At 45.5% G+C, this 22,686-nt stretch overlaps 1 protein-coding gene and 1 long non-coding RNA gene across 7 annotated transcripts in view; one reads left to right on the top strand and one right to left on the bottom strand.

Annotated features, from left to right (window-relative positions):
* Positions 1-15,163, top strand: part of dacha (dachshund a) — a 110,992-nt gene extending 95,829 nt beyond the window's left edge. For 4 of the 6 annotated variants that reach the window (XM_010894706.4, XM_010894704.4, XM_010894705.4 and 1 more), the window contains exons 8-12: positions 3,370-3,515; positions 4,403-4,559; positions 8,238-8,384; positions 9,167-9,232; positions 13,748-15,163. In XM_010894706.4, the coding sequence (XP_010893008.1) occupies positions 3,370-3,515; positions 4,403-4,559; positions 8,238-8,384; positions 9,167-9,232; positions 13,748-13,785 (554 nt within the window). In that variant the 3' untranslated portion in view covers positions 13,786-15,163. The remainder of the gene's footprint in view (positions 1-3,369; positions 3,516-4,402; positions 4,560-8,237; positions 8,385-9,166; positions 9,233-13,747) is intronic. The other 2 variants (XM_010894707.4, XM_010894703.4) reach the window with 1 other exon arrangement.
* Positions 15,164-15,587: 424 nt separating this feature from the next.
* The window catches only part of LOC105024646, a 22,955-nt gene continuing 15,856 nt past the window's right edge, over positions 15,588-22,686 (bottom strand). Inside the window, exons 2-3 of the long non-coding RNA XR_829067.4 lie at positions 17,047-17,247; positions 15,588-16,425 (exon numbers count right to left, since the gene is read on the bottom strand). This is a non-coding gene — a long non-coding RNA (uncharacterized LOC105024646). The remainder of the gene's footprint in view (positions 16,426-17,046; positions 17,248-22,686) is intronic.

Below are 22,686 nucleotides of genomic sequence, written 5' to 3'. Positions count from 1 at the left end.
CCCTCCTGTGAGTTGTGCTTCATCACGACTGCTTGGTGCCGTGTGAAGCTGCGAGGGCCCGGCTGCCTCAGGGACAGTGGTGGGAGGCTGGGCTCAGAGGACCACTGCCTCTTTAACCATCCCTCTGCCTCACTCTCTCCTGCTTTCCCTGCCTTTCTCTCTCGATCCCACTCTCTTCCTCCCTGTCGCTCTCTGCAGCCCCCCCCCTCCTCTCGCCCTCCCTCCCTCCCTCCCTCCCTCCCTCCGCGTGTCCTTATGCTCAGCCAGTTGTGGTAGACCGGTCCTGGGATTGTGACAGGCGTCAGTGCTGTTATCAGGCCACATAAAGACTGATAACCCAGCCCTCCTCTTCTCCCCCACCGAAACACAGCGTGCCGGAGAGGAGAGTGAACGCTGCTGTTGCCGGGTGCTTCTTGCAGGGAAAGAGGGGGGAGCACCAGGGGGTGTCATGGAGATAAGGTGACAGGCACAGGGGATAAAAGGACATGCGGGCAGGCGTACTGCTCAATGCATCTTTAAATCTAAAATGTACCACTTAGATATGAGTTGGACACGAGAATGACTCTCGCATATTTGGCCCTGGGTCTGGTCCACATGGGGTTCTTATCAGCCTCCGAGCCAGTAAAGTGGAACGTTCCGGAAACATTTCTCCATGTTTCCTGCGTACCGTCGTTATTTCCAATTAACACGTGTAACGAAATGCGTGAATATTTACCTGACAGGAATATTTTCCTTTACTTTTCCTGTCAGCCTTTTTGATTTCCAACCTAGTCGTCAGTATAATTATTTACCTGCCTTGATCCTATGTAAAATGGTGCCGGCGAGACTTCCCTCCTCCAGCTGACACGTATGGGCCTGACTATCACATGGTGCACCCCAGGCCCGGCCCCAATCACCCTTTAATTGGCTTCAACTAAATATTCATCAGGCCCCTCTGCTACACTCGTAGATACGTAGATGGAGTCAGAAAGCACCGGGGGGAGTCGGAAAAGAAGGTGCTTCTGGGAGTAAATTTGACCGGCGTATGGAGAGGGTGAATTTGGGATATCGCTGTAGATGCTTTTTCTGGCCTTTTCTCCTGGCCCGGACATCTGTTCGCCCATACGGAGGCGCGGATGGAGGTAGGAGCCACATCTGGTCAGACCGGCTGATGGAAGGTTCTCAGTGGTGGACCCAGTCGGGTCCCATCCGTGTCCGGACAGGGGCATTCTGGGTAGGACGTGGTCCGTACCGGGCCGTTGTCGCAGCCCGGAGGGTTAGCAGGTGGACTCAGTCTCCTGAAGCAGAATAGCGGAACGTTCTTTTTCGTTTCTTCTCCTCTCCGTTCGAGTTGTTTTCCTCTTTCTGCTGAGAGCTGATGGATTCAGCCGGCCTTTCAAATCGCTCTCCTTTTGTTGAAACTTTGAAACCTTTTTTTTCAGTTTTTTTCAGAAACATTACATTGTCTTTATTTTTAGTGGGCAGCAAAATAAAAGGCTTGATTGTTAAATAATTGATTCATTCATGTAGTGGGTTGAAAGGAAACTGCACTTCCCTTTCTTTTTGTTAGTTTATTTATTTATCTGTTTGCTCTGTTTGCGTGTTGTGGGGGGAGGTTGGTAAGTGAAGGGTTGTCATTGGTTCACCGTGGTCCTTTAAAGAAACGTGGCTCCCAGTGAAGTGTCGGGATTCCGGTCCCCATCAAGTACAATGGCTGTTTTCCCACCACTCCAGAACTATATTGCAGACAGGCTGAATGCTGTTTGTGTTCTTCAGCTGCGCATACACACACACACACTCACACACACTCACACACACAGTCACACACACACTCACACACACACTCACACACACACACATACACAGTCACATACACACACACACATACAGTCACATACACAGTCACATACACACACACTCACACACACACACACACTCACACTCACACAGTCACACACACAGTCACATACACACACTCACACATACACACAGTCACACACACAGTCACATACACACACAGTCACACACACACACACACACTCACTCACATTCACACACACAGTCTCACACACAGTCTCACACACACAGTCAAATACACACAATTTACATACGCAGAAACACTGGACAGCGTGTGAATCCAGCATCATTACTTGTGCACATGACAGTGACCTGAGACGGAACCGGGGCACTTTGTAAATGTCACGGGCCAACCAGCCACCGCCCACCTCCTCCCATCTCCCCACCGAATAAAATGAATTGAATTGTGTGCTATCAGCAACAGCAGCAAGATAAATCTGTCGTTTAACAGAGAGTAGCAATTAGGTGTGGAGAGTGTGGCGGTGGAGAGGGAGGGCCGTGGGGGCGGCAGAGCACTGAATTCACCAGGCCAGAGGGGCTTTTTACGACAGAGTTCCACCCTTCAGGTGAGCAGCTTGTCTGTTGGAAAGAGGGACAGATTTGGGGCGGGTGCTAGCATCCTTTCTGGGCACGTCACACGGGCCAAAAGATGGAAGCTGGTGCTCGGTTGCCAGATGCCATTCCTGAACATGGAAGAAATCCAGATTCTCCATTTATCTAAAGATTCACCTTACACACCTCTTGTCTTCCCCTTCCCTCTTCCTCTCTCTCGCTCACGCACACAGACACAGACACTCCTTTCCGCTTCACACTCAGTCTATGTGACCTTGATCTGCGAACCACTTTCAGTCGGTACCAAAAACTTAATCACAGACTGTCAAACCATCGGGATGGGGGAGTGTTCTCTCTTTTTTCTTAGCTCTCCCTGTACCTCTGTCTTTCTCAGTCGTCCTCCCTCTCTTTACTTTAATGCCCTTTCCAGTACAGCGGGAAATTTATTGCTTGTGGGACAGGTGGAATATGAACAATGGGAAGAATGGAGTGCAGGGTTATCTGGCCAGCCTGGGAGCGCGGCGGGAAATCGATGTGACCCTTGATACACTGTCATCACAATCCCCACCCTGGCTGTCCTATTTGTCTTGCCCCGGGAAGCCGGGACGGCTGGTGTCATCTCGCAGAGCCAGATTATCCGAGTGAATCATGGCTCAGGCCCCTCTCAGGCTTCTATCTGTTTTCCCCCGGTCCGCGGGCCTGTCCTTCGTCTCTGTGGGTGGGGGAGGGATGGGAGGAGAGAGAGGGAGGTCTGTGAGAGGGGAAAATACCATGCTCCTTGCTGTTCCTTAGGCTGTGGCGATTGGGGGTTTGCACTCTGGTTCCTCGTCGATTAACCACCATTCCCCGAGAGGACCCCTGCCAGTTGTACTCCATGAATGACTGGGCGTTTTTTCACGCACCTGAGTCATTTGAACGGCCCGGTTAGATCTGATGCAGCCAGTTGTGAAACACCTATGTTGTTTGTCGTGTGTCGTTCAGATGAGGCCCAGTTGGCCCTGCCAATGATGAAGCCGGGCTTCGAGAAGATGCCGCTGGGTGGGCAGACCCTGCCACCGGGCTTCCCCGCCCCCTTCCTCTTCGCGGACGGCCTCAACTCTGTGGAGACCCTACTGACCAACATCCAGGTAGACACACTCCTACTTAAGCTTGAGGGATGGGTTGTTGCTGTTTCTTGTGTGTGTGTGTGTTTACATCTTTACAATATGATTTCTACATGACGTCTTAACTCTTACAAATGATGAAAAGGGTTCATGTTAGGGGTACATATGTTTAATGTTAAGGGTACGTAGGGTTAATGTCAGGGGTACGTAGGTTTAATGTTAGAGGTACATAGGTTTAATGTTAGGGGAAAATAGGGTTAATGTTAGGGGTATATAGGGTTAATGTCAGGGGTAAATAGGGTTAATGTTAGAGGTACATAGGTTTAATGTTAGGGGTACATAGGTTTAATGTTAGAGGTACATAGGTTTAATGTTAGGGGTACATAGGTTTAATGTTAGGGGAAAATAGGGTTAATGTTAGGGGTATATAGGGTTAATGTTAGGGGTATATAGAGTTAATGTCAGGGGTACATGGGGTTAATGTCAGGGGTACATGGGGTTAATGTTAAGGGTACATAGGGTTAATGTTAGGGGTACATGGGGTTAATGTTAGGGGTAGGGTTTCGGTTAGGGTTAGGCATTCATTCTGCATGGTTAAGGTAAGGGTTAAGGTTAAGGCAAGGGTTCAAACAATGAAACTACCCCAGTATAGATGTCTTTTCCACCTGGACAAACTTCTAGTATACACATCTGCCTGTGGTGATGATGTTGTGTCTGTCTGGTGATGTTATGTCTGCCGACGTGATGATGTTGTGTCTGTCGAAATGATGTTTTGTCTGTCTGGTGATGTTGTGTTTCTCTGTCTGGTGATGATAATGTTGTGTCTGTCTGTGTTTGTGAGTGTTGTGTTTCTCTGGTGGGCAGTTCTGGAGTTAAAAGTTAAAGTGCTCTTCTCCTTGTGTGTCCCTCGGGCGGCACAGGGCCTGCTGAAGGTGGCGGTGGACAACGCCCGCGTGCAGGAGAAACAGGTCCAACAGGAGAGGAAGGAGCTCAAGATGGAGCTCTATAGAGAGAGGGAGATGAGAGAGAGTCTGGAGAGACAGCTCACATCCGAACTGCACAGCCGAGGTAGGAGAGAGTGAGAGAGAGTGAGAGAGGGAACGTGTGCCTGTGAACGAGCTTGTGGAAAGAGAAAGCAAAAGAGAGCGAGAAAGAGAACAAATGATCTGGCATGTGAATGAATGAATAAACACATAGTAAATAAAATTCCAAACAAAATAATACTTTATGTTTGTGTTTTTACTGGGCTTGGCATAGATCAGTGTCAGATTTAGATTATTTTGATTTTGCCTCAGATCTACTCCAAAGTATGTAGCACTTTGATTATCTATTAGCCATGGCTGTTAACATGTCACGTTATTCAAATGAATCTTTTGATCAGGACCTGAAAAGCGATTCGGCCAATCAGCTGTGTGTAACACAAACTGTTATTTGCCCTAGGGTATTGAGGATAGCGTCAGTGCTATGGCTGTAGTTTCCAGGAAAATATGTTCTTTTATTTAATCTTTACTTGACTAGGTAAGCTGGCTGAGAGGCAACTGTCATTTACAATGACAACCTGGCCAGAGTCAAAACAATTACAAGACAATACTGAGTTACACATAGTAAATACAATCAAAGACACAATGTGTAATGGAATAGGCAAAAGATCAATAAATCTCACCAACAAGTTACAGCATAGAGGGTGATACAAATACACAGAAGGTCCGTTGTTTCTCACCATATGAGGTGATATGTATATACATATTAATATTGAATTTAGCAGGGCAGTGATTAGGTAGCCCAGGCAATTTATTTTTGAAGGAATAAGAAGTGATAAAGTTGTCAAGTTTAAGTCTTTTATAATTCGTTCTAGTAATTGGCAACGGAGAACTGAAAAAAAACGACTGCCAAAAGCAGTGTTTACTTTAGCAATGACCGGAGCAAGATACTGTAGCTTGGATTTTATCCCAGCACTTCAAGGCTGCCTTAAGAGACTGGCTGACCAAACTGAACTCAGTAAAGGTAACCGCTAATTTAAATTTGCTGCTCCATTCTTCTGCCTCCTTGTCTGATGTTGATCAGGAGTGTTAACAAAACTACTGTGCCTATAATGGATAACCATGGGGTTGGCTCATCCAACACTCCTGACTTTACTGTCAGTGTACACAGGGTAACATTGGACATTTCTTCTCATGGGAGATTAAAAAAGTGTCTCAGCCTTAGATCTTAGGCCAAATTAGGCAAATATAATTTACCAAAATAGCACTGCAATTTGCAGATAGATTGTTAACCTATTTCCATTAACCCTACACATTGACAGTCTACATGTTTCCTACCTAAATATACAGTCTGTTGGCTAGGTTGAACTTCATTAAGATCTGGGTCTCAATCATAAAAAAAATATTTTTTGAAGCCATTTTTAAATCAGCAGTGCTAACACAGATAACTGGCCCTGAGACCCCAAATAGCAAGCAAAAACAAGAGTATCTCAGCAAATCCAGATACTTTTATGTTACATGAATTTTTTTTTACAAAATATTTATCAAAGCAACATGCAGATATCACATTAAATTAATATATTTTGAGCAGACAGGATGGTGTCCACAAAAAGTGTTTCCAATTTTACAAAAGGAATCACCTTTCAGAAGCTCTGTTAAAGTTTTTCTCCAATCATAAGCTTGAAATTGCTTTGAACTGCTTGCCCTAAGCCTTAAATTAAAAACAACTGTCATGTGACCATTATAGGTGTATGTAATAATCATTGAATGCTAAACTAGCTAATCAAACTGTTAGGCTCATTTATTTAAGTGATTATCTTCTGAGATTTTAACTTGGAAGGAGTTCACATAGTGCTGAACTACAGTATTGTGTCTTAGGCGTCTGAAAGTTGTAATACATTTATTTGGATAGGCTTTTTGGTAAATAAATAATCATATACATTATTCTCATGTATATATACATATTACATTATTTTTTTATTAAAACACTTGCTACCCAAATAAATGGCCTTAGTTTGACTTTCAGGTGCCTTAGACATTTGCACAGTACTGTATATCTTAGCCAGATCACTAAGCCATCATGGCCTAATCTAAAGGAGCCTACAAAGTATAAAATGAAAGATTATTTATTAGTGGTGTATTTCCACAGGTATTATACAACTGCTCTATTACAAATATAATATAACCTTGCATTATCATTAGAGATGGCAAAAGAGTATGAGTGAGGAACTGATTCAGCACCTGGTTCGCTGACATATTTGATTCTATTGTATTTATAAAACCGATGTGGCGTTGGGTAAGGCATTAATACAGCTCTAAGTTTTGACTGGCATACTTTTATGTAACTTTGAAACTTGTGTATAAAGCTTTTTAGAAAAGCAAAATCTGACTATTTCAATACCACACTGTCTGATTGTTGTGGGTATCTGGCCCTTTCCAAAATAGCCAGACAATGGTTAAAATTTGTAAAGTAAATAAAGCTGTATTACTAAAACTACCATACTATCTTACCAAAAAATGTAACTGAAAAACCTGCTGCTATCAAACACGCTGGCTACTACTAGAGATACCACAGGCTTAGTCAGAGTTATGGAAAACTTCTTCTGACTATAATCTTTCCACTCATGGAATGTCTTGTATTCCTTAAGATAGATGTTCTGGTGTCCATAAGGCAGTTCAAATGTATGTTCAATGACATTTTTGTTGTTCACTCCGATTGTTTTTCTTAACGTGTACTTGATATCTGTGTATTTTCTGTGTCATTTTATTGCTGTAATATAGGGCTCAAATATAAAATAAAAATACAATCTACCAGAGCCTAGATTTCTATGGGGTGGGCAGACATTGAGGAGCGAGCTGAGGTATATTGGGGATTTTTCTAGGAGGGACTTGTGGATGTCATGTGTGCAGTTATGGCCAGTTCACCAAAGCATAAAGATCACAGTGGTGAGTGTTGTAGGGGGCACTGGTGACAAAGTAGATGGTGTTGTAATAGACTGCATCTAAATGTTTGACATTAATGTTAACGACAACCCTATGAATTACAATACCAAATTCTAGGACTGGTACGATGGTTATTTTCACAAGACAATATTTTGCAGCATGGGTAAAGGAGGCTTTTTTCCGAAACAGGAAACCAATTCTAGATGTGACTTTAGATTGGAGGCTAACGTGGGTATGGAAAGAGAATGCCCAGTCTAACCAAATACTGAGATGTTTGCAGGTATCTGTAGGGCAGGCAGGTAAAATAAGTTTCGATTTTGTTATACTAGAATTGAGAAGTGGTCAGAGGCCAAAAGTTGTGTGATGTAGGTTATTGAAGAACCATTACATATCTTTGTTTTGCTTCTTCATCACTAGGAACACTGTTATATATCTGCTTATTAATTTGTGGGTGAGCTGCCAACTGAAGTCAGCCTAGCAACATGCTCTGTGATAAGCCAGGCTAGGCTGTAAGCTGGTGTAGCTTGGGAAGCTAATGTAATAAAGCAAGACAGCATGAAAGATTGGCAGAGCAGGGTAGCCAAGCATTCAAGACTGATGGGCCAGTAAACGAAGGGTCGCTGGTTCTAATCCCCAAGCTGACAAGGTGAAAAAACCTTGTTGTAATTGCACCTGTGACTTTGATGTAAATAAGAATATGTTCTTTGCATATTTATCTGGTAAATAACATAGAAATGTTATTTACCAGATAAAAGGTTGAGCTGAGCTTGTCAACTAATTAGCTGCCTTCCTGCTTTTTCTCTCTCCCTGTGTGCCTGTTTAGCCACCATCCAGAAGCGCCTGAAGAAGGAGAAGAAGGCCAAGAGGAAACTGCAGGAGGCTCTGGAGTTCGAGTCCAAGCGTCGTGAACAGGTCGAGCAGGCACTCAAAACGGCTACCTCCGCAGAAAACCTCCGCATGAGTCTCAATGGTAGGCTTTCATACAGCCCTCTGTTGCGCCTCCCCTCACTCCATACTCCCCTCTCCTCCTTCTCTTCACCTCCTCTGTGACTCTCCACTCAACTCTTCAACTCTCCTCCTGCCCGTCGTTAACGTTCTCATGTTTTATTCTTTTTTTCATTCTTATCCAGTGTTCTTTCCTTCTCACTCATTTCCCTCTTCTGATTTTTATTCTTGTCTTCCTCATTCTACTTTGTGAAACAGCGTGGATATTTTCCGTCAGAGCAGCGGCGCTAGTGGTTATCACTTCCATGACATTAGCATTATTACCCTGTGAGGAAATGGATCCAGATACTTATCATAAACGCCGCAAACGCTTAAAACGGCAAAGGGTTTTGATAGCTCCCCATTTGCAGTTGTTCATTTCTAAATATCTTACCAGGAGCAGAAGTAAAAAAAAAAAAAAGGGAAACTGAGTCAAGAGCACAGAACACATCTGCAAACATTTCAGAGGGCAGAGCAATTATTTTTTTTCCATGCTGATTAAACATGAATATATTCGAAGAAATACATTGGGTTTCCTTTCATCTGATGGGACTGATACATTTGTGTGTGAACAATCAGGCCTCTTCGCGTGCCATTGTGGAGAATAAATCTAGCTTGATCTTACCCTAGTTTTTTGTAAGATCTTGGATAACTTCAGCCTCATTTGTTTCGTGGACACATCTGATTCTACTCCGCCTATATTCGGTTCCGCGTGCCTTTACCTACCTGTAGGAAGTTGTCCTAATTGATGCCTGCGTTCCGTTTCAGAGGCGATGATACCAGAGGTGGAACCGGAACATAACGGCAGCCAGCAGGAGAACTCGGCCGTACAGGGTAAGCATTAGCACAGCGCCTCTGTAATGCCTCCTCTCCCCCTTTGGAACATGTCTTCCACATGTACAATATCTTCTGTGGAGATGCGATGTGTCCCAGAAGAGCGTACAGCTGACTTCATGTATGTTGGTCCAGTGTAAATGCAAGCTTTTTTAAGTTATGCAACAATCACCGTGTTTTTACTTAAGGAGAAGGAGCACCATTTTATTGCACAGGAATTTTGTTTTTTTTGGGCAGGGGACACATAGAATGCTATTGTTTTTCATAGAAAAATGATAGATTCAAACTCTAAAACAATTAGGACAGGCACAGTATGTGTTGAAGGCGGCACATAAACACATTGAATGGGTCGTGATTCCTCATCCTTGGAGTAACTGTGTGGAAAGCGTCTCACAGAATCACATACAATCACGCCTTATCAACAACATGGGACTTCAAAGAAAAGCCTGCAATTCCACTGGACAAAGCATTCAAGACATGTTTACAAGAGCTGACTCGAGTTAATCGGCGCTGCAGTCCTCCGGGTACCTCATTCTACAAACCTGTATGGCAGATATCAATACAATATTAATCAGGAGAAAACGGTTTGAGACATATCTCCTCTCTCTTCCCAAATATAGCCCCGGTATGTACACAACAAAGTACCATTTTGATTAAATTGGGACTGTTGTAAAGTAACCTCAGGTGTGGAGGTCAAAGTGAAGGGAGGGGAGGCTGTGGCCTCCACATGTTCCACAGATGGACCACATACTGTAGGCACCTCCAGTCCTCGACCTGAGTATGGAGATACAACAGCAAACAGAAACCAGAGACACACTCGCATGCTCTTTCATTCTGTCCCCCTCTCATTCTGTCTCTTCTCTCCCCTTTCATTCTCTCTCCGTCTCGTTTAGGCACTCTTTCGTTCTCTTTTCATTCGCATGCTTTCTGGTCTCACCCCCCTTTTATTCTCTCTTTGACATACCCTCTCGCTTTCTCTCTTTGTCTTTCTTTCTCTCGCACTCTCATTCTCTCTTTCCTTCTGTGCTCGGCCCTCTCAGCTGTCTCCGCCTGGGTCTCTTTGAAGACTCCCACCCTTCTCGGAATAAGATTACAAACTGATGTTGTTGCATATGTGTTTCACGCTCCCCCTCTCGCCGAGTCTTGTTTGTAGAACCCCCTGCCTCCCCTCCCCCCCGACAAAAACGCGGCTGAAGTTATGTTTGATAAATGGACCCTATTATCAACATGTCTGAAGGCGAATTAAAGACACTCTGCCGTACATCTTATTGAAATGTGGGCTGCGATAGGTGAATAAATACATATGTTTACAGAACGTCCAGTAAGAGTGGTGCTGCATAGTGTTTCGGTGAAGATGAGAAGCTGGAAATTGTTTTTTTTCTCACAGCCAATTTCACAGTCTGCAAATAAAGGGGCTCTCCATTATTCTTGGCGATGACAGCGTCGCCACACAGGGGAATGGCGAGGCCCTCCTCCGCCGCGCCTTAGGGCCGCCGCGCCGCTCCCTCGGGGGTTTGCTTTTCTAAGGACTAGGTTCATTTTTTGCGGGACGGGGGTCGTCTGTAGGTGAGCCTAATTCTGTAGAGTCTCGGGTCTGTATTACTTAAACACATAAGCCCTCTCGTATTCCCAGCTTTGGGCCCGACGCGACTCAAGAGTGAAAACACACAGGGTCACGGCCATCTCTCAAGGCTGGTTTGGTGTGGCAGGAACTTTAAGACACAAACCCCATTTGAATCATATCGAATCGGGATTTCACAGGTAATCCCCAGTTATACCCGTGACCCAGCATGTTTGCCGTGACCCTCGGTGTCCTGCCGGCGCGTAGGAGCCGGCCGTTACTAATGACAGCGCGGAGAGGAGGATTATGAGGCCGCGGCGTTGCTGACCTTTAGGGCGATGCGGAGAGCTGCCAATGGCCGCGTGTGGGACGCGCAGACGGACGAGCGTGACTTTCCTCCCTCACACTCCGGTGCCCACCGCGGGGCGTCAAGAAGAGGACGGCCCAGGGGAACAACACAGACACGTTTCCATCGTTCGCCACCTTCAGTCACGCACGGTCCACATTTCACGTACAAGGCCCAGCGGCAAGCATGAAGCGTGTCGCCACGGCCAACGCAGTTCAATCGCAGCGGCAAGCCTTTTCACTCAAACCATGAATGCCTGCGTCGCTACGTGAAACCGGTCAAGTGAAATTGCTCTCTTTTTTCTGATCCGCAATGGAGGACTCATGTTTCACCAACGTTTCAAAGGGACTGTTTTAGGGTCGTTTTAAAGGGATTGTTGGTAATATGGCGTTGAAAACTCATCACGAAAGGCTGAAATCATATGAATACAAGTGGTTGAAAGGATGCTGAAAGGACATCTTTCACATGAGGCATTTTTTTAAGATTCACCCCCTATTGATCAGTGATTGTATTCGCATCATACCAATCAGTCCTAACTACAGAGCTGTCAAAAGAAAAGGTCTGTTTCAACTGTATCAGCTTGGAATGCTAGTACCAGCCTGCCCATCGCCTCGCTACCACCGTGCCCAGCCGAAGGGTCTGTCTGCAGGGATATTGGAGCTGAGGGGTGGCTGGGGGAGGCTCTCCAGGAGCTCCTGGCTGTTTGGGGACCTGGGGAGCTAACTGGCTGTCTCTCTTCACTGGGGCTTAAGAGCTCCAGTTAAGAGAGTGTTGTCCACCCCCACCCCCACACACCCCCACCCCCACACATCCCCACCCCACCAACGGCCCACCGCATTTAGCCATTACACTGGGAGAAATCTAATTACAGCGCGCTTCACTCCCAAGTTGGACTTCACAGTTTTTGCAAGCTTAGCACTGACAACTGATTTCATTAGGTTTGATTGTCCTTGCTGAGATCCCACTTCTGAGGCTAAAAGCTTTTTGCTCTTTCTCAGGTTCCTCGGTGTTGCTTTATTACGTGAACCTGCGTCGCTTTTTTTTATTAATCAAGATGAGTGGAGGTAACAGAAACTGCTGAATACAAAAGAAGGTGACATCATTTCACAAGCCGATTAAGAGAAAAGGGATAAGAGAAAAAGAGAGTGAAAGAGAGGTGACGGTGACACGACAGAGAAAAGTAATCAAAGAGAAGGATCCTGAAAGGAGGGATGAGGACCTCAACGCTCAAGGTGTTATCCTGCCAACACGCTCTCGTCCTCACTCAGGCTCACGCCTCGACCACCTGTTCTTCTTCGGTTTGGGATACAGGAATAACCTGCTCCCACATACCCTCCCCCAAAAAAATCTCATAACCAGCTTAAGTATTGAACCTGCGCTGTTCTTGCACCACATACACCAAATGAGACCCCTGGGTACTATTCATTTTCAAAGTTTGCAACTCGCTAATTGGCAACCCGGTAAAAAAAAAAAGAAAAGAAGAGCAAGCATGAAATATCAAGGTGAAGCTTTATGGCAGTCCCAGATCTGGTGTAATTAGCCAGTTTGCAGTCTATGCAGAAAAGATAAGGGCCAAAGGACCAGAGCTATGTTAAATATGGATTGAGCTCCTGAGGAGGGCTCCCTGAGGTGTTGCAATATACACAACAGTCCTTCTTCCTCCGCACTGCGCGTGCATGGCCCCGCCCCGCCCCGTGGAAGGGTTAAACGTGTCTACAACAAGATCTACGGGTGAAGTCAGATCTAGATAACACGGTCACACGTAAGGACTCCGGAATACAGTTTGAGAATTGGGGGAGTTGTTGCTTTTCTCTTCTTTTTTCCTATAGCCGTAAATCACACTCTCGTTTTCTTTCTCTCCCGCTCTCATCCTCCACGAGCCACGAGACACTTTTTTCCCCTCCATCCTAATATGTTTCTTTGTCTTTTCCGACTTCCCAGAGCACACATCAAACATGCAGGGCCACTCTCCTTAGCGTAGCACAGTGATTACCCATTCTTTCTCTCGCTCTCTCCCTCCCCCCTCTCTCTGGTGAGATGAGCTGATGGTGGCTCACTACCATGTAGAGATTAACATGCAGCTGGCGCCTTACAGTCACTTTGTTATCCAGCTGTTTTTCTTTCAGCTGTCCGCTCCCGTTGACAAGTCAAACTAAATGATTAATCACCCATATTATTCGTGATGCAGATTTGATTAAAGGAGATACCAAAATCCACGGGTTGCTCTTGAACTTTTTGTTCCTGTTCTTGTGGAGAGGGGGGAAAAAACATGAGAAATCGCAAACTCTGTTTCGGATAATTGGGGGCGGGGGGGGGGGGGGGAGTAAACGGATAAAACATATTTTTGTATGCAGGAGAGACTCTGAATGCAGTTCCCATACTGACAGTGATGGGTTTGTTGGGACAATCTTACCTTTAGATGGACAAAAATGTGGATCTCTCATTTACTGTACATTGAAGTCATTTAGGAGACACTTGTATCCAGAAGTAGAGTGCATGGTAATTCCTCCCCCAGTGCTTTCTGTCTGTTAATAAGGACGTGGTAAAGAAATAAAAATGGGTAGAAGGATCACATGATTGACAATTTTTTCTGTGTTTTCCCAAACAGAGAACAGACCCTATACCAAGCCTCCCATTATGTACTGAGACCTCCTGCTTCTCCAGACCAGGCCCAGGGCTGCCACTTCAGGCTTCCCAGAGACAAGAGCCCCTGGCTGGTAGAGGACGAGAGGAGAAGACAGGGGTTGACTGGAGGGAGGAACGGTCCCCAAAGCCTTCCCCTGAAACTTGTGTACAGGACTACAGAGAGAACGTGGTGGGGCGAGAGGCAACACTGGTGTGCCACTTAATACTGCCTCATCGCCTCGCTTCAGCTACTTGTATAAAAATCCCTCTATTTTACTTGTTTTTGACTACTTTTGTTCAAGCCTCTTTGAGAAAAAAAAAAAGTAAGGACAATTGAAAATAAAACTCTGATTTTTTTCTCTACTCCCTGGAAGCACAGTCAGAAGTCTTTTCCCCGTCCTGTATCTCCCAAGTCTGATTTCCTCTCGTTATTATTATTGTTATTAATTATTGTTGTTATTATTATTATTATTATTGTTGTTATTAGTTGTTGATTCCTCAAATACCCCGGTATCTCCCAATAGCACAAGTCTTGCAGCGCATATATAGGACAATGCCTTCTTAAAGCTTACAAATCTGGAGGAGGATATGAAATGTCACCTTCAAGACGAAATGTGCTTCTATCCCTAAATCGCCTTTTCCTTGTTGAGGAAAAGTGACTGAAACGGTTTTTGAATTGTTAGACTTTTACATTTTCCTCCCAATTTTTTTCTGGGTGGATGGGGGGTGGGGTGGTGGTTGTTGTTGAAAAATGTCACTACTGGCTTTTGACTTAGGAATGTGTCCTCTCCAAACCGCATTGTTTCAGTGTTTTTGTTCTTCTTTAAGTGTGTTTTACTCAAAAGCTCAGTCTGGATACAAAGAAAGAGATATTGAGGCATGTCCTATGAAGAACCTTCCCCTGTATTGACTTCTGTTGCTCAGTGTTTAGTTCCATTGCTGTTAAAAATACAGTATTTCAGTAACCTCTTCTGTTTTCCACCTCTTTTGTTTTTTAAAGACATGTAAAAAAAAAAAAATGCTTTAGCGTTTGCTATTCTGACATCGTAATAAAGTGGAAACATCTTTTGTGAAAAGGAAAAAAAAAATGAAAATGAAATACCCCAATGCACATCTGATGCAAGCATGCATGTAGATACAACACTGGTAAAGTAACACTTCCTGGTTTAAAACAAGCTGCCAATTCAAATATATTTTTTACGAGTGTGGGGAATTTCATTATGACCATGATCAGAATCCAGGCAGCTACACTATCTAACATTGTTGACCTTGTTTTAATGAAAATAGTATCACACTACAAACTTGCACATAACACACAAAAGAATAAAACCTAATTCTGGACATCTTGGTAGATGTTTTTTTTTTGGTTTGTTTTTAGTAATAAACTTCTAGATTCAGATGTGCTTTTTGTTGCAGTCCTCTTTGCCCTCTTTATTTAATGCTTGCTGTTGTTCTCAGCGCATCAGTCTGAGGTAAACTGTTCTGCGTGTGTGTTTGTGTGTGTTCAGTGTGAGGGAGTGCTATACGAAAGTGTATTCCTCAAGTGTGTTGAGCAGGAACCTTTTGGGGGGTTGAAGGAGGAAGAGAGGGAGAGAGAGACAGTGGAGAGAGATGTAGAGAAGGAGAGACAGACAGCAGAGAGAGATGTAGAGAGGGAGAGACAGACAGCAGAGAGATGTAGAGAGGGAGAGACAGACAGCGGAGAGAGATGTAGAGAGGGAGAGACAGACAGCAGAGAGAGATGAAGAGAGGGAGAGACAGACAGTGGAGAGAGATGTAGAGAGGGAGAGACAGACAGTGGAGAGAGATGTAGAGAGGGAGAGACAGACAGCGGAGAGAGAAGGAGAAAGCGAGAGAGGCAAATAAAGAGCGGGAGAGTGGCAAGCAATGGTTCCATGGTGTGAGGAAAGGTGCCGGGAGTTTAGTCGACTATCCGTCAGAGCCTGACTGGGAGGAGGAGCGGGGGGGGGTGCTCTGCACTTCAATTAGAGACAGACCGTTTGATCTGCTTCCCATTTCCACGTCCCCGCTTGTAACTTTATGTAAAGTAGTGAAAATACTTCATTAATGATCAGTGATTTCTTTAATGAAAAGACAATTGCTGCGGAGGCCTATTTGATCACCGGAATTGAAATTGAAAATTTGCATTATTTTCATTATAAAACATGGAATTTGATTAAGACTAACAAGGCGAGGAGAATCAAACAAGGAGTAGCGACCTTGACTTGTGGGGCAGGTGGGTTTTTTGTCTCCACACTTTTTCACCCCTCTTTCTTAGAGCATAGCTTAATCCATAATAGCAGATCTATGTTAATTAAGAATATTGTTCTACGGGATGAAATATGACCTGAATACCAGATCGATGTCACTTAACCTGTCTGCAGAGGAATTGTTTGGACAGATCAGGCCACTGTAGCCTTGAACGATTCACTGTCATCCACACACAGTTCTGGAACACAGCCAGGTTTCTACTTGCACAAAGCCCTCCTCAGGTTAACGCTTTACTCCAGTATTTTGGCAAGTACAGCAAAGCGGTTTGCCTCTGGTCTGCGTCTCTCCAATGTCTTTTCCTCAGGGTCGTTGGCCAGAGATGCTGCTGATGCTGTGAAGGAGACACGAACTGGCAGAAATATACAGCCTGATCCATTCCCACCTGACTGCCTGAAATAGATACAGCAGAAGTCGATCGCATTGAAATTAGCTAAGACACACAGTGTCTGGACCAGTGTTGACAACACCGATGACCAACAACAAGCACGCTCATATCAAACCTTACTGTTGACCAGAATCCCGGCCTGATTGGCCGGCTATAACATTTCATTGCTATTAAGGCAGAGGGCAGCGGTCAGAATCATTGCTAACCCGCCCACACCATGCTCCGCAAGGAATGAAAGCACCGCAAAATAATGATCAAGAACAGTTTGTGGCCTCACTAATTCTCCTCCAAGGGGTGCCTTTCCTCCCCATTATCTACCATGACATGCCGGTTCGGAGTGGAACGGGAGAACCGGACTTTGGCAAGTGGAGATGTTATTAATTGGACCCATTGGCACATGTTGTAGCTTCAAACCAGCCCAGCGCAACACCAGCGCCAAGCCAGCGCCAAGCCACTGCTGTCTCAGCTGTTTGTTTGTGCTAGTCAGACTGATGTGGGTGTGTGCACGGGGTGGGGGGCAGGTGCGGGTGTGTGCACGGGGTGGGGGGCAGGTGCGGGTGTGTGCATGGGGTGGGGGGCAGGTGCGGGTGTGTGCACGGGGTGGGGGGCAGGTGGTAGTTACTCACAGCTGGGGAGAAGTGTTCTGGGTGGCATCGGCCGTTTGGCGGTCGTGGAACGATGCAGCACTGGCGTCTGTTGGCTGGTAGTCGTTGGTGGCGAGACGTTGGCACGGCCGTTCAATTCCTTTCATGGAGCATCAACACAGATGACAGGGGCGGATTGTTTTCCCACACCTACAGCGCCATTTGTTGTGTTGCTTAGATTTTCTGCATTGCACACACACACGCACACACACACACAGGTAAATACATGAAAGTAAATCAATACCAAACCGCCTGTTGTTTTTTTGCCATTTAAAAATGTATTTAAAAAGAAAAGTCGCTTTAAAATGAAGGCAATTTAACTCCCAAAATGACTGATAAATAAACAAAAGCAGACAAGGCTTTGTAAAGTAGCCGACTGAAGGAGTTGTCAACGGGGTGTCCTTGGAACTAATGATTACCTTCAGGCGCCATTAAAAAAAACAGCCAGTAAATTTCATTACAAGACCGAATGGTGAGTAATAGGTGACTGGGTGTGGGTTTTGTCTAGAAGTCTTTCCTCTGTAGTCACAGCCCCCCATGTCTAAGAAGTGAGAGTGGATGAGGTACTTTGTTTATCCATTTGGAGCAGACAAACATCCTAATGTTAATGATTAACAGATCAGATCCAGACTACAAAAGGAGAATGGGACTGAATTGTAAAGCTGTAGTGTTCATGGAAATTGCCCTGTACATTATGGTTAGCTCTAAACGTGCTCACGTGTGAGGGCTTTGTGTGTCCGCCTGCATACATGGCGTATTTTAACAACGGTGGCATTAAATGTTCTGTTATGAGCGGTGAGGTCGAGGGTGAGAAAGGGCACCTGAAGTGTGCTAATTTTCACTTTTTCTCCATTTGAACCAGTCCAGGGCTATTTATACACTGGGTCAGCCCTCGCACAGGGAACGCTACGTAATGAAGCATGGAGCCAGAACTGGGCTACACCACAGCAGGAAAATGTCAAGTCGCATCTCGCAGCTCTCAAAAGCATAAATCACACGCCGCACTGTTTGCCCAGAGAACACGCGCACGCACACCTTTACACACACACAGAGTTTGAAAAGGGGCAGGGGAGACGAGTTTGACCTTTCTCAATTTTTACCTTTGCTTGCAGAACCAAAATAAAGATAATGCTCTTAACACATGACAGTATCTATGTCTGATAATGCCTTCATCTTTTGGTAAGTGTGTGTGTGTGTACGTGCACACGCAAGTGAGAAAAGTGTCCACGTACAATATCTGTATGCGCGTTGTTGTACTTTTTCAGTTTTATAATGTGTGTGTGTGTGTGTGTAAACATACACTGGAGTGATCTGGGACAGTGAGGAACCACTTGGCCTGCGCTTTTCTTTTCTACATTCTCACAAAGAGCTGATATGGTGAGACGGTTTGCTGGAGCGGACCCTGGCTCCCGGTGCATTGCGTGCGGCTGTCACCCGGTGATGAATGGCATCATCACGGCGAAACCAAACAGCACCAACACTCTCCGACCAGCCCTCCCTTCCACATTAACACTTTTATTTATTTCTGCTCTGCCGTTCAGTAAACGGGAACGTTTTAAGCTGGCCTGGCCGAAGATGCCTGCAGGTGATAGTGCTCTGAGCTCGCAAGAAGAATGGAGAGGGCTTTCCTCTGTCTGCTCAGTTCAGTCCTCTGAGGTTTGGAGGACAGCCTGCTTGATGTTACGACTGGGCTGCCGCCAACACTTACACACGGCCTGGACAAGGGAAACTTGAAATTGAGTCGGTGAGCGCATCTGTTCTTAGGATTGCAGGCATTTTCAAATGCCTGGGTTACATCTTCAGACTTCCTTTCTGAACATCATCAGCCTCTAATACATCCGGATGGCTAACTAGAGGCTGATTGGACAATGACCATGACCATGTGACAGTGGTTAGCAGTGAAGAGTGCCTCTTCAGAATGATGTAAAAGGTTCACCAGCACTCTGGCTCTCGTTTGTCTACTCTGGCACTCGGGGACCATACTTACATCATCTAAAATGTCTTTCCAGACATTTCCCTTTCAGCCGAGGCCTTTATTAGGTGGGGGGGCAAGAAGTGTGACCGTTACAAGGAGAGAGCTGCCTGTTCTGTCTATCTGTCTGACAGTCAGTTCAATGGGAGATATTAACTTTAGCCCAACAGAGTTAACAGGAAGGGAAACCCAAGCCTCTCACGCAGGTAGAACCGTTTAGCATGATGGGGTCAGCAGTCGACGTCAGAAACAACTCCTGTATTTGACACTGAGAAATATGATCAATTCAAGAGATTAAAAAAAATATTACAAAAATACAAACGAAAAGGTGGTGCCACAGAAATGCCTCCACAGGTGTTATTCCGGAGCTAATTCAGTGCTGACAACTGATGGATTGTCCTTGTTTGCTTTCAATGGAGAAGAACCGAGTGGTTAGAGATAAAACTGTAGACAACACACAGATAGTACAGCGTCAACAGACAAAGCCTATAAATGCCATCCTCTTGACATTAAATTTACACTTTAGTAACTCAGCAGACATTCATGTCCAGAATTGTGTATATTACGTTAGCATTTCAGGTTAAAAGCCTTGCTCAATTACAGTATTTTTTATATTTTTGTTGGATCAAGGATTCAAACCAGCAACCTTTTAGTTATTGGCCCTACACTCAAACCACTATGCCTCCCGCCCTCCAAATTGTAGCCTTTCCATACTGATTCCTGTCTGTTAGGCTTGCAGAACACTCTAACCACACTGATGTTCCCAATATCCAGACTGCAGGACTCAGAAACCGAACAGAAGAAATCCAGATTGGATGATTCAGAATCCGAATGGGACAAATCTATAATCCTCCAACCTGGATTCCAGTAAAACCAGGGAAACAAATGAAAGTTTGCAACCCCAGTATCCATCCATTTATGGATCAATTAAAAAGCTAACAGGGATTATGCGGATTAGCTAGTGGGATACATTGAATCATACACAACCAGTGGCTGGATGTCAGTCCGGATGTTTCTCACCCCATGCCCACTTGGAGAGGGAGCCGTTTCTGGATGTTTCTCACCCCATGCCCACTTGGAGAGGGAGCCGTTTCTGGATGTTTCTCACCCCATGCCCACTTGGAGAGGGAGCCGTTTCTGGATGTTTCTCACCCCATGCCCACTTGGAGAGGGAGCCGTTTCTGGATGTTTCTCACCCCATGCTCACTTGGAGAGGGAGCCGTTTCTGGATGTTTCTCACCCCATGCCCACTTGGAGATGGAGCCGTTTCTGGATGTTTCTCACCCCATGCCCACTTGGAGAGGGAGCCGTGCTGGCCGGCAGATTGAGGGTTGGATGTCAGATGGGGTGTGGCATCTGCACACGTCTCTACGACAATCCAGCCTTTTGCTCTGCCCTCCATCAGCCGGGTCGGTGCGCCTGGCAGGCCGCCCCGACTGGATTCATCCATTATTGATCGGCTCCCTAGGAGGCGGCTCCCCCAGTGGACCCGGCTACAGTTGGACGGCCCTAGAGGTACACGTCCGCTCCGTTTCACTGCCAGAGGAACTCTCCCTGGTGTCCCATTGAGACGCCTCCGTTCGAGGGATGGTGATGGGTCAGTCATTTCGGGGGCAGCGGGTTCCTAGCTGTTCAAGCGTTCGACCCATAGCTGAAAGCTTGCTAGATCAAATCCCAGAGCCAGCGAGGTGAAAAATCGGTTGCAGTTAAACCCAACTGCTCCCAGACAGGTATTTGCTATACGTGAGTGTGTGTGCTCCGTAAACCGGTACAATATTTTAAATGATCTAAAAATGACAGTTCAAGCCATTTTTAACCAAGCAACCAACATTGACCCATATTAACATTTAACCTCCTCCTCCAACCCCTTTCCCAGAGTTTTTAAAAATGGTCGGAAGTACAAAAAAGGTTCTGATCCCACTGCTCTGGCCTGTGATCTCGGAGATGGAAACATGCGATGGCATGTCCACAGAACATACAGAGTCAATGAGCGATGAGGTAGCAGCAGGGGCGATGGGCGCTGGCATAATTAGCAGGTGGCATATGCCAGGGCTGTCAGGCAGGGTTTCAGCAGCGCGTTAACACCTCTCTGCCATCTGTCCCCGAGGAGCGGTGGACAGCGGCTGCCACGCCCCACCACCACCCTAACCCCGACATGGCCAAGGAGCCTTTCAGGTCCCCTAACCGATCCCTTTGACAAGCCGCACGGATTGAAGTCAAGGGACTCATGCAAGACGTTCCCAATCAGTTCCCCTACTCTGCTCTGCACCACCGTCCTGACGGAAGTGGGTTTAAAAAAGGGAGATGCTCTCTCTTACTTTCTCACAACAGATAAAGCAACATTTAAAAAAAGAGACAGCATAGATGATAGTTCTGGAGCCATGTAGTTGGCTAATAAGAGTTTGTCTGCAGCATTGCCTTCTGCTTTTTTTTTGTTTTTCATGAACTCCACTTTACCTCACCAATCGACTCCAATGCAAGACATTTTCCAAAGACTTTCACTCCAACAAACTAATCATGGAAAATGCATTACAGCTCTCAGTAGCTTTCTCACGAGGAATATAAAAAGACACGTTACCGAGGTGGGGGAAGGGGACCACGGCCACGTTGTGAGCTCACTGATTTGACCCGGGAACACTTCCTCTCCGGAGGCACATGAGGATTTCGTATTCAGCCGTTCCAAATATATCAAAAATATATTTGAAGGCAGTGTTATTTGAAAGGGGGGGGAACACTTTCGGTAAACAACACGATGTCTGAGAGCCGTCCCTTGAGAGAACAAGCAGCAAATTGGCAAGGGACACATTTTTGTTCAAGGTAATGTCCCACACTAATATTAATCCACGTCACCATATCCGCTTTCTCTGTGGAATATGAGCGTGGGACGATGACGGTAATTGCTGAATGACACATTTAAACTCAGATTCTTGGACAATATTGCCCGCTGATGAAGCAAGTTATTGCCAAGTCACCAGTTGAGCTGAGCCTACAGGGTACAACATCGTCTCTGTATCCGGTGGGCTAGGAAACAGTGCGAGGGCGCCAATTGCAATGGTATGTTTTCTTTTGGCCATTTGAGGAGGTGTAAGCATTCCAGGCTATTTTTCTTAGATGCTCAGTTTCTGATTTGACCAAGTCCCCACAATTCGTTTTAAGTAGAGAATGAAACTGGGTGGGTGGGGCTTTCCAAAACAAGCATTTGATGACAGCGGGGAACATACGCCTCCTCAACATGTGCCCCTTTCTAATTCTCAGCTAATAGTTAGCAAAGTGCCCAACCCGAGCTAAAATATAATCGTTACTTTATACACATCACTTCCTTCTTCGAGCTAAGAAGAAGTGGATTTAAGTGGGCATGCCCGGAGTACAGTGATGAGTGAATACAAATGTTACAGTTTATGTCATACATGACCATAAGTCAAAAAGCTGGGGTTTAATAAGAGGTTAGTGCATCTATTTAATTCCATGGTGGAGCTGCTGCATCAGACACAGAAGTCCAATGCAAGCCCGTAAATAAAAGACCAGAGTGCTAAACTATTCTGTACTGGTGTTTAACAGGGCAACATCTTGATTAGAGTGCCCCTTGTGATCTTGTTTTGGCTTTTTGTTATGTCTTTTTTTATCATCAGACTAATTAAGATTTAGTGAGG

This window comes from Esox lucius, chromosome 7 (assembly GCF_011004845.1).
Source record: "Esox lucius isolate fEsoLuc1 chromosome 7, fEsoLuc1.pri, whole genome shotgun sequence".
Taxonomy (NCBI): domain Eukaryota; kingdom Metazoa; phylum Chordata; class Actinopteri; order Esociformes; family Esocidae; genus Esox; species Esox lucius.
Note: the sequence above shows the minus strand (reverse complement) of the source record. Positions and strands in the feature narration are given on the sequence as shown.